The sequence below is a fragment of the Zingiber officinale genome, chromosome 11B, assembly GCF_018446385.1.
Source record: "Zingiber officinale cultivar Zhangliang chromosome 11B, Zo_v1.1, whole genome shotgun sequence".
Classification (NCBI taxonomy): domain Eukaryota; kingdom Viridiplantae; phylum Streptophyta; class Magnoliopsida; order Zingiberales; family Zingiberaceae; genus Zingiber; species Zingiber officinale.
In genome coordinates this window covers 9193959-9206460 of record NC_056007.1, presented here as the reverse complement: position 1 = coordinate 9206460, position 12502 = coordinate 9193959, and the positions used below count along the sequence as shown (strand labels likewise).

The 12502-nt window shown below is 40.3% G+C and overlaps 1 protein-coding gene across 6 annotated transcripts; it reads left to right on the top strand.

The window, feature by feature from the left end:
* Positions 1-1419: 1419 nt before the first annotated feature.
* On the top strand, positions 1420-11118 carry LOC122034297 (ell-associated factor Eaf-like). Of its 6 annotated transcripts, none has more exons than XM_042593486.1 (6): positions 1420-1564; positions 1901-1973; positions 4086-4228; positions 5869-6239; positions 10082-10124; positions 10451-11118. In XM_042593486.1, the coding sequence occupies exons 3-6, from the start codon at positions 4114-4116 to the stop codon at positions 10894-10896; spliced, it is 975 nt and encodes a 324-aa protein (XP_042449420.1). In that variant the 5' UTR covers positions 1420-1564; positions 1901-1973; positions 4086-4113; the 3' UTR covers positions 10897-11118. The 6 variants fall into 6 exon arrangements, with proteins under 6 accessions (XP_042449420.1, XP_042449424.1, XP_042449422.1 ...); XM_042593490.1 differs by having other exon boundaries at positions 4081-4228; XM_042593488.1 differs by having other exon boundaries at positions 3998-4228.
* The last annotated feature ends 1384 nt before the right edge of the window (positions 11119-12502 follow it).

The window sequence follows — 12502 nt, the reverse complement described above, 5'->3', positions numbered from 1 at the left end:
AACGAATCTGGATTCTTCCTAGAATTGATTTTTTTTTTTTAAAAAAAAATAATCGGAAGACTTAAATATGAACTTAAATACATCGGAATTTCATGAAACAAGTTTCTATGTGCTTGTATCATTTTCATAATCGTAAAAATATCCTCATCCATAATTTTGATCTAATATTTTGAGTGTGATGATTTTTTAATCCGAATTAGGTCAAATTCGAGTTAAAAAATCATCACACAAAATTATGTATGACGATATGTTTATGATCTGGAGAACGATACGAACACATATAAACTTGTTTCATGAAATTCCAAACTATATACATTTATTTTTAATGTATTAATTTATTTTTTATTTTTTCCTTGGGACAAATATTATTTTCATCCCAAATTTTGTGACAAAACAAAGTTTTGGGACTAAGGTGACGTTTGGTTTAGAGGTTTGGGAATGAGTGAATAGATTCATTCCCAAATCTTATGTTTAGTTGATGTGAATGAAATCAAGATTTTGAAATGAAATCCAAAAATTTGAGTATGGATGAAATCCACCGCCTTCCGTGGGTTTTGATGGAATGAGAATGAGAATTAAGTTTTTGACGAAAATACTCTTAATATATTTGTTCAATTTGTCTTTTATTTCACTCTCTCTTTTTGTTCTCTCTCATCATACTTTCTCTCTCCTCATTCTATCATCACATTTTCTCTCTCAACATATTTTCTCTCCTCATTCTCTTTCATCGCACATTCTCTCTCATTTTCTCTCTGTATTCTCTCTCATCACACACTCTCTCTCTCTCATTATTTTCTCTCTCTTCATTTTTTCATCATTCTTTTTTTCTCATCGTACTTTCTCTCTCCTGAATCTCTCTTACCATACTCTCTCTCCGTATTTTTCTTTTATCACACTTTCTCTCTCTTAATTTTCTTCCATCACACACTTTTTCTTCATTTTCTCTCATCACACTTTCAATCTCTTCATTTTTCCCATTACACTTTCTTTCTCATCATATTTTCTCATTATACTTTCTTTCCTTAATTTCTCATTTTCTCTTATCACACTTTATCTCTCTTCATTTTTTTCCCATCACTCCTCTTTCGGTACACTTTCTCTTTCATCATACTTTTTCTCTTCTCAATCTTTTCTATCACGCTCTCTCTCCTCATTTTCTCTCATCCCACTTTCTCTCTCTTCATTTCTCTCATCACACTTTCTCTCTCATCAATCTCTCTCATAATATGTTTTTTTCACATTCAACTTTCTCTTACATCTAATTTTTTCTCTTGTTTTACTCTAAGGATAAAAAAAAAAATTTAGATTCATTTCGATTAAAAATATTTAAATATTATTTTTTTAATGAATGGTATCCAAACTCATACTTATTCCTATTCCATAATACTGTACTATCATTTCCATTCCGATTTTCTTAAACACAATTCTCTTTTCATCCCAAAATTTGGGACTTAGGCAAATCCTCCGATCCTAATTCATTCTCCCCTCGCGGCGCGTTTTCTTCTCTTCGATCTCCCCTTACTGGCGACGGCGGCAAAAGAGACAGCGGCGAAGGCGACGAAGCGTAAGCTCCCCCTCTCCTCTCTCTTTTCTCCTCCTCAACGGCGGCCGGTCGTGGGTGCCCTAGGCAGGCTCCCGCTTGCCGCGTCCGCCCCTGGTAGCCGGTCGTGGGTGCCCTCGGCCGGCTCCTGCTTGCCGCGTCCGCCCCCTGGTGACCGGTCGTGGCCGCGTCCGGCCCCCCTGGTAGTGGATAACTTGCTTGATCCGACGCATGTGCTTGAGTTCGTAGTGCTTCTGGGATCTATTTACGTTTCTCCCTTGTTTTTTTCGTCTGTGTTTGGTTTTGGGATGTGCCCAGTGCTTTTTGTAGTTGTGACATCGAATGAGTTTTAGTTTGCAGCTGAATTTACTTCTGTCAAGCTGGGCATCGTGAGGAGGGCTGCTGGTGCAGGGTAATAGTGATTGGCAAACAGGTTAATTTCAAATTGCTTCATATTTAGTATAATTTTCTTTATGTTAATGATGTTTGTTACATATTTCAATTGGATTACAAATAGTTATAAGAAGGCTAACGACGGTGAAATGTCAGAGCGAAAAGGAAATGCTTATATTTTAATATTATTGCTTTATTTCCACTCCTATGAAATAGGCCTTTGATCGCATGTCTATCGAACCATTGGGATTATCATTTCTCCAATTTTTACAGAATTGATAATTATTTTATCAGCATACTAATAATTGTGGAATCATGTAAAACACCAATTATTCCTACATGGATGCAGTTCCTTCATATTCAATTGGTATACTTCTGTTGATACGAGTTCAGTCAATCAAATAGTTGGATATATCTTTTTGTCAATCCATTAATGAATCTTATTTGTAGTATATAACATATCCTAATGTAATTGTCGATTCTTTGAACTCATTGGAATCTAACTGCATTTTTGAATAGGACAACCCAATTTATATATTTGTTTTTGAGCTAAACGTTTAGGTATTAAATGCTAGTAGCTAATTCTGTCTCATTCTTTAACTTGTTTAGCTTGGTCAATCTACATCTTGTGTTGAGTTTGATTCTAGGATTCTTCATTGTACCACTAATTGTCTTAGGATTTCAGGCAACTTATGTTTTGTCAACTTTTATCAAGTGGAAATTAGGACTTCTCTTATATCAAGGTTGGAAAGATGACATTTACAAGTGCAAATACAGCTTTCATTAACACTTCTGGCAATAGTTGCTTCAGTACAAAACTATTTTCTTAGAAACTTGCATGCTTGTGGAAATAATTATATTATTTAACTACTCATATCCTAGTGCTATTTAGAGCATCCACATCAATTACCCTAAACTTTTACCTTAAATTTTACATTTTGCATTAAAAAAACATCCGCATCAGGTACCCTACTCATTCCCTAAATATACATGTTATGAATAGTAGTTCTTTAAATTTAGGGAATGGATTCCATTCCCTAAACATTAAAATACTATTTCTCTCTCCTCCCTCTAATAATAAAAAATTTCTCTCTCCTTCCTCTAATAATAAAAAAATTCTCTCTCCTCTATCTCTTAAAATAAATATATGGTAAATTATAGGGAAGCTGATGTATCATATAGTGAAAAATGGATATCTAAATTTAATAAAGTAGTTCTTTTACCCTAAATTTTAGATTTTGGATGAGGATACTGATGTGGATGGTCTTAGTAAAGAGAATTTGTATAAGCATACATGCCCTTTGAAGTGCTCTTACATATCATAACTTTTCCTTGTGCTTTTCCTTGTCTTGTCCTAGCAAATGCAAAATCTCGTATAAACTCGTAGACAGAGGTTTGATGCTTATATCTTCCTTCACTTGTCTTTTAACTAGTTTCAACAAATCACTTTATGAAATGGCGATTTAGGCATTTGAAAATCTATCGTGTTATCAAATTAAGTTTTTTTTTTATTGCTCTGAACAAATATGCCTCTATAGTTATTTTGATAGTCACTAAAAATTATATTGCCTAACTGCACGCAAAAACAATGAAAATGCTTCTGTGATCATAAACCCATACCTTGGAAACCTATTGGCTTAGGAAGTCATGTCTTCTCCATACATCTATTAGTGTTTTCCTAAGACTGACTATACGGTCAAGGGCCCAAAAGAAGATACTTGAGATTTGCCTTCATCATATGCCTGCATGCCAAAGCTAATAGTAAACCCCAAGTTTAAACATGTAAACCAAAGCTATAGCAAACTTGTCTTTTCATTTTAACTGTGGATACATGATGTGTTGCCACAAGGTTCCTTTCTTTGTATGCATGTGAATTTTGGTAAAACTATAAACATTTCTAAATTTAACTCTGCCTTATAATTTGTGCATTCTCATTTAATACTAGTTGTCGCAATATAGTTTAGCAATTAGTGTATGTTGAGTCAATTTAGCATTTCCTTATGTCACACTTTCCAGCTTTCCTTCAAATATTTATTTTATCCAATTTTGAGTATTCTTCCATAGGGACTGGTTAAGCATCACTTGCTGTGCATATTCTCTTTACTTGCTTGTTATCAAAGGAAGACTTGTTACTAATAGATCATAAGGCTAGGTTACTATTTCCAAGACATTTCATCAAGATGCTGAACAATGATGGCGAGCCTGCATCTGCTCCACAACCTGATATGTGGTATGACCTACGACTAGGTTCCTCCCTCCAAGACAATTCATCAACCAAGTTTTGCACACTTCGATGTGAGTTAAATTAATATGGTTCCAATTGGTTCCAAATTTTCTCTTCCATTCTTGCATTCATTATTTTTTATTTCGTTTCTTGAGGGATGTTGCTTCTTGTACACGAATCAATTTGGAATCTCACCTGTAGATTTTTTTTTTATGGTTTATGGTGCTCAATTTGGACCTGACTACATATTTATATGTTGATTTGGTAGAGATCCCTAAAACTAATGCATGGGAACAGAGAAACAGAAAATAGAAGTCTTTTTCTTTTCTGAATGAAACTGGAAGGTACCTATGCCAGATTGTTTATTCGGAGAGGCACATAAAATAAATGAGACTGTGCACAATATTGACAAAAATAAATAGAATGTAGCGGATAACATAAGGTAAAGCACCAAGCATGTGACACTTCTAATTGGTGTGGGATGGATAAGTTAGTTGTTTGTCGTTGAATATGTGTGAGTTGCATTCCTTACATATTGCACAAATCCAGGTAAGAGCAAATCTATGAAAAAGTTGGCAAATCACATTGGATGAAGCAGTGAGGAGAATCTAAAATGAATTCATTCTTTAAGGAGAACCCCTGGTAGAAAGAGAAAATAGTTTTCTTTGCCCAACACAGTTAATTGTCAATTTATGAATGGATGGATAAGGATTTCAATATGATCACAATTGATTCAGATCTGCTAACTATGTAGATTTGAGGAATTTCTTTATTGCACTCTATCTTGTAGAACCACCCAACCAATGTTTTGAATGTGTGAAAAAGAGAGTAAAAATAGAGCACACTTATCAACAACTAGAAATTAAAAATTCTATAGGATTTATCTTAACAATCATTCTTTGAGGCTTTACATGTTTTGACCAAGTATCTATAATAGTTTCTAAAAATAGAAAGGATTCCACTGAGATGACATGATGATTGGAAGTCAAGATGCCTACCAAGTCTTCACATGGTATAAAAGGAAAGATTCCAGCTCAACTTTTGGTGAGATCTTTAGGTTTGATTTAGTAGATAATTTTGGAAAAACTCTAGTTGGAAAAGAGATCTCTTTTTGCATATGATAATAATCCTAGTTCAAAGTGCCTTTTAAACTTTCATATCTCTTGGTTCCCTTGTCACTATTCATTGTTTTAATATGCAAGACCTTAAGCTTAATTGATAACCTAACCCAAAAGCCTTGCACAACCCATTTGAACATCAGTGATTTAACGTTTGAGCAAAGAGAGAGCAAGGATGTAGGAGGACCACATGGATCAAATAGAGATGCTTCTACATCATGATGTATATATGCTTTCAACATCTTTTCTTCTTTTACTCATAATCTTACTTTAGCTATTGAAGGTTTGTTTTCAAAGAAAAAGAAACGCGAAGGGGAGCCTTGGCGCAACGGAAAAGTTGTTGCTTTGTGACCAAAAGGTCATGGGTTTGAATCCTAGAAATAACCTCTTGCAAAAAGCAGGGTAAGGCTGCGTACAATGGATCCTTTCCCGAGACCCCGCATGACGAGAGCTTAGTGCACCGGGCTGCCCTTTTTTTACATTTTTACTTCATCACTATGATTTAGTATGCGAATACATTTTTTTTACTTGCTTGTACTACATATATAATCAAGCATTAGTACTGAAATCATATTTCTATCTGCAACTGTTAGATGAATTTAAGCCTGCATCAATTGACAAGAGCCAACCTGGATCATTGCATAAGAATAAGGAGAACAGAATAACTGTAGAGTTCCGTAATAATCAGCCTGGAAAACAAAATGTTTCCTTTGAGGGCAGCAGTGAGGATTACAAAGACAATGATGGAGTTCTGTTTTTTGATGGAGAGACATTTAGGTTGGAACGGTTGCACCGTGCAGTTAAGAGGTTGAGGCATGTGCGATTGCCTGGTGACCATGCTTCAGCAGTTAACATTTCATCTGCACCGCCCTCATCTGGAACAGCCACAGAGTCTCGTTCTCCTCCAGTTGGAAGGACGGCAAAAATGCAAGTGCCAAATAAAACAGTAGTGCATCCAATTCATGTAAGTAATGGTTAAATTTGTTACTGCTGAAACCTGCAAATTCAATTATCAACTTCTATATTTTCTGCAGTTCCTTGTTTGGACTAGGAGTCTAGGACATAGTTTAGTGCAAGAAACATTGTCATCAGTTCTGTTGTCTACGGTAGCATCAGTTATAGGTTGAGTTACTTTTGCTTTGTTTGTCGTCAAATAATGGTGGCAGTTGCATTTATTTTTATATTTGAGAAATATTAAAGTTCATTTTGTTCCATTTTATATCTTAGACCTATGAACTTTCCTATGACCAATACATCTAATGCAGGAATGGTACATAGATATAAATTGTTACTTGCTCCAAATCTACAATATAGCATTTCTTGGTTATACCAATACTTTACTAGCCCTTTGCTGTGTATTAGAGTATCCCATTGAAGGAATGAACAATTATATTACAGTTCCGTCCTTCTAAACTATGCATCTTCACAAGAGCTGGATGTAAAGATGCTCAGAGTTGAGCGATTAGATGAAACCTGTTTTCTTTTGTCTCAAGCTCTTGCAGGCCCAAATTAGCCCTTCTTAACTTCCTTAACATAAGAGCTCCGTGATCAGGAAAATAGAAGCTTACTATTGAAATGGAATTAGTTCATGAATGCCATTCAAGATTCATTTTAATGAAATGTAATCTATTCAGTTTATGAGACACTTAGACTGACAATACCTTTTCACTATAGTCAAAAGAACTGTGCAGTGTTTTCTTTTTTTTTTCTAAGGAAAAAAAAGATTAGAAAAAGAAAAACCTAGGTGAGGTCCTCTAGAGATGTGCGGTTGAGAGTTTTCATGGTGTAAAAACTACACATTTTGCTTAGCATTTATTAAATGACTCAGTATGTCAAATAATTCGAATCTTAATATAGTTTCCAAGAAGTTTGATTTTATCATTCTTGATAAGCTAAAGCATCACATATGTGGACCTGCATACAATGGCATCTTGATATTGACAAGATATAATTTTTGGTACTTGATTTTTTGATGCCTCCTTATTTGGGATTAATTTTTTTCTTTACACATGATCCGGTGGTAAGAATGGGGGGCCCACCTTCTGAAGGGTCCCAACCTAAGGATGGATGGAGTGCTGGCCAAGCGGGTAATGGTCCGAGCGGAGCTAGAGATAACCCATCCATGGGCTTGGGTTTCCGACGCCAAGGCAGGAAGATCGAAGGGCCGAGCGGAAGTCCGCTCGGCTGGGACCGAAGGGCCGATCGGGTGGTCCGTTCGGCCAGGATAGGGGCGAGGGTACAAAGGTGGCCGAGCGGCCTATGCGCTCGGCTCGGGTTATGGGATATCAGCAGAAGCATGTGTGATGATTAGGCCGTACACAATATCACACGATGGAGGATCTTGCCGTCACATCATGGGAAGGTTGATACAGTAGCAGTATGGCCTCATGGACGTCTTCCTGACAGATCCATATCTGGGCATGGTCCTTCTGACAGACCCATACCTGGGCATGGTCAAAGGCAGGTTCTTCGAGAGGTCTATATAAGGCCTCCATTTCTTCACCGGAGGTATGAATAAAAGAAAAAGTCTTCATCTTGAGGCCACCTATTCTTGATTCCTCGCTGACTGAAGGCGTCGGAGGTCAGGGATACCCCTCCGCTCGGTTTCTTTGCGGAGTTCGCGGGCGCTCGAGGATTCAGCAGAGAGGCACTCGACGCTCTGATCGAATTGCGGGCCGCCAAGTTGTGGAGCAAAACAGAAGGCAACAGCCGAACGGCAAGGATACAAAAAAAGACGGACGACGTCGGCAAGCTTGAAGCTCCGTGGGCGGCCTTCAAAATCATCGAAAAGCTCCGCTCGGGTGCATAGGAAGATGAGCACGGTCGGCAGTCAGATAGGCCGTGGAGCGCGAACCACCTCCACCTTAGGGCGGGGTGAAAGGTGTGCCTGTAAATCATCTTGTGTACTTTTTCGTTGAATACTTGAAATGCAGAAACGAAAAATCAAAAGAACAAATAAGGCACCGCCAACAAAATAACGAAGGCCCCGTACCGCTCGGAGGAGGTAAATGGGCCGAGCCAAAATGCCCGACCATGCAGGAGGTATATTATCCTAGCCAAAATGCTCGACGAAGCGGACCACGAGTCGTTCGGCCAGGAGTACGTTCTCCAAGCTAGGGAGCAAAAAGATGAAAACACATGGAGCATTCTCCGCTGAACGGCGTATGCATATAGATTCTTAAGCAAATGACCCGTGCCGGTCGGATGGGCGTAAAATTTGTTCGAGCACGGGAAAAGTTATGAAGGCCAAGGTCGCTTGACCTGGTAAGGAGTTAGCCTTGGAGGCCGTCTAGCCCAGACGTTAAACCGTAGAGCCGCGCTGACGAGCACCGTCGTTAAAGATCGAGAGCCGCGCCGATCGGCTATAAACATCCGCGCCGACGAGCACCGTCGTTAAAGATCGAGAGCCGCGCCGATCGGCTATAAACATCCGCGCCGACGAGCACCGTCGTTAAAGATCGAGAGCCGCGCCGACGAGCACCGTCGTTAAAAATCGAGGGCCGCGCCGATCGGCTATAAACATCCGCGCCGACGAGCACCGTCGTTAAAAATCAAGTCGGTCCGGCGACTATAAATACCCCGAGCGGACGAACGAATATCAGAGTAAGAAACTGCGGAAACTACAAATATTAAAACATTCAGGCCCGATTGGAGGTTGGTCCTTCGATACTCGGCGTTTGTTAACTTCACGCAGGCAAGATACGTGCAGAGCGAGTAGACCGCCCACTCGGACACATATGGTCCAGTCAGTCGGACTCACTTCCTCCTTCGACTAGACTTGAAGGGAAGGCAAGTGATCCGGCGGTAAGAATGGGGGGCCCACCTTCTGAAGGGTCCCAACCTAAGGATGGATGGAGGGCTGGCCAAGCGGGTAATGGTCCGAGCGGAGCTAGAGATAACCCATCCATGGGCTTGGGTTTCCGACGCCAAGGCAGGAAGATCGAAGGGCCGAGCGGAAGTCCGCTCGGCTGGGACCGAAGGGCCGATCGGGTGGTCCGTTCGGCCAGGATAGGGGCGAGGGTACAAAGGTGGCCGAGCGGCCTATGCGCTCGGCTCGGGTTATGGGATATCAGCAGAAGCATGTGTGATGATTAGGCCGTACACAATATCACACGATGGAGGATCTTGCCGTCACATCATGGGAAGGTTGATACAGTAGCAGTATGGCCTCATGGACGTCTTCCTGACAGATCCATATCTGGGCATGGTCCTTCTGACAGACCCATACCTGGGCATGGTCAAAGGCAGGTGGTTGCTTTGACTGGCGCGCCCAGGCTTCTTCGAGAGGTCTATATAAGGCCTCCATTTCTTCACCGGAGGTATGAATAAAAGAAAAAAGTCTTCATCTTGAGGCCACCTATTCTTGATTCCTCGCCTGACTTGAGCGTCGGAGGGCCGTCGCCGGGACACCCCTCCCGGCTCGGTTTTGCTGCAGGTTCGCCGGAGCGCTCGAGGATTCAGCAGGGAGCGCCACGTGCCCAGTGTCCGTTGACTCCTGGTTCGGACAGGATCAACACACAAGATATCCTAGCGGATTGCATTGTTCAAGGTTTATATGAAGTTTGCATTATGTCGAGATGCAAAGCATCCTATGTAACTGTTCCCTCTAATTAGGACACCTTCCATCTATATTGTTTCAGTTCGCATCCCTATTATTGCTCATACTGACATTCTTTATCATTGGTTATTGTATGTTAGTTTCTTTGAGAAATTTATTATCTCATATTAGCACTCAACTAACTTTAGGTTTTTGTTTTTTAGTTTCTAAACTGTCTTTGCTTATGTCTACATATGATTGTTGTGCAGGTTGAGGTCGAACGAATTGATATAGGTGTACCAGAAAGTCAAGGTATTATCTCCTGTGAAAATTTTCTATTTTTGAAATTTAAACTATAAATACTATTATGAGTCTCTAGACTCCCCTCAATTGACTGCAACACTTCTGATTTCCTTTTGATGCTTCGATATCACTCATGAAACATATTTGTTCTGAAATGTCGTATTCCTTTTCTTTTTGCCTCTTACTTGCAGCATGTTGAAAGACTAGTTTTGGTACATAACATCTTTTCGTTTTACTTACTTTTACGAAGCCATGGCTTAGATTTTACTTCTCGACGAAACATAGAAGTAGATCACATTCCATCCAAATCTTGTGTGGCATTTTTCTCCTTACAGGTTCCAGACCCAAGGAAAAGAGTGTTGTTAATGAATCAGTTCCAGTTAATCCGTCACCTATTTCTCCTGATAGGAAATCGTCTGAATTAGAGAACATTGATAACATTGATATTTTCGGTGACGATGATGGAGGAACGCCGAACAATGAAGTTTTTGGGCAGGATGAGCATGGAGGATTCGACATTAATATCACAAATCAAAATGATACCGATGATGAGATCGCCGATGTCGATGTAAGTGATGAGGCAGACGAAGGGCTAAATGCTGCTGAAGCTCTACGAGCTCAGGCTAATGCAGCGGATGGGCAGCAGCAGGAGACAGAGAGCTCCAGCAGCAGCGACAGAAGTAGCGGGAGCGGAAGCAGCAGTGGGAGCGGAAGCAGCAGCAGCGATAGTGATGGAAGCAATGATGACTCAGCTAGCTCCGGTGGTGATGTGGATATTTAGAGCAACACTGAAGGAATGGTCGATGAATATTGTCACGAGATCATTCAGTTACAATGCTATCCTACCTATTTTCTTTGCGAAAGCTTTCATCGCACCCTTTATAAGCTTGGGGCTCAATGTAAAATCTGAGTTTCTGAGTGATGAACATTTTGGACGAACAATGTTTATTCAATTCCCACAGTTCTTGCTGCCACCGAGAACAGGAAGAATAAACTGAAACAACTATTGTGCGCATCACTGAAGTCTCGGACAAGTATGCTATCTTATTAGACACTATGTAAATGACTTCATTGATCGCAGTGTTCACCATACCGAATTCTGATCATCTAAATATATTGACTCGGCTTCGTTACGTTTGTCTTGAGCACTCTTCTTACAATATGCACCTAAAAATCAAATGCATGGGGAGACTTACAACAATGCTAGTACGAGAGCTCTTCACAAAGTATGAATTCCATCAAAGTGTTTTTGACTCTGATGTCCAGCCACAAGTCTAATACCGCTTCAGTATGCTTGCTGAATGATCCAGTCTGAATTCAGTGAACTGGACCACAGTGAGCTGGTTTGAATGTTGACGGGAAGAAAACCTCGAATTGGGGGGCATGCGAGATTACGAGAAGGAAAAAGGAGAGAGGAACGTAGTAAGCAGATTAGGGGAGTCCTTGGCACCAAGAACAGAGCCAGGTAGGAGTTTACCCGGGCTATAACGCGGGGGCCCACAGAAAATTATGTTAATTTTGGTTTATCATATGGATTTTGAAATTTTCAATTAAACCAAAGGGCATTTAGCCTAGAGACATTCGGGAGGTCATTTGTCCGTCTTTACCTGACGTAATCATTTCGACGCTCAAGCTAACATAGTGGATGAACATGTATAAGACAAACAGTAGAGGAAATGAGATGAACTCTTAGGAAGCGTACCTGCATCAGCAAGGGCAGGACCCCTTTTATAATATTATCGTAATCTCCGTATTAATGAGACATCATATCAATGATAGATGACATGTCCAATCGCCATATTTTTGTTTTATCAAGTACCCATATCACATATATGGGTAATTAGTATCGTGTATCGATGTAGAGATACTGTCCCACATACCTATGACGAATTTGTGGGCGGCATTAATTGTGAAATGGGCTTGTGAGCCAAAAGGCCTACTAGGCTTTTGGGGCTTGGCCCCACTAAAAGGATAATGGGTTAGGAGCAAGAGGCCCGACCTTTGATTTAGGTTAGATGGCCCTAATTACAAACCTACTCCTATTTAAGGAACGATAGGGGAGCAGAGCCTTGACAGTATCTGATTGGGGAGCTGAGTCCTTGGAATGTCCAATCAGGAATATCCGATTGAGTGAAAGGGGAGAGAGCCCTAAGAGTATTCGAGTGTGAGAAAGGGAATAGAACCCCAAGAGTATCTAAGTGGGGATATGGTCCCTGGGATGCTCGATCGAGAATATCCGATCTGAGTGAGAAGGGGAGTAGAGCCCCGTGAGTATCCAAGTGGGGATCTGGGCCCCTTGGATGCCCGATCGAGAATATCTGATTGGAGTGAGAATGAGAGCAAAGCCCCGAGAGTATCCGAGTGTGAGAAGGGGAGTAGAGCCCCGA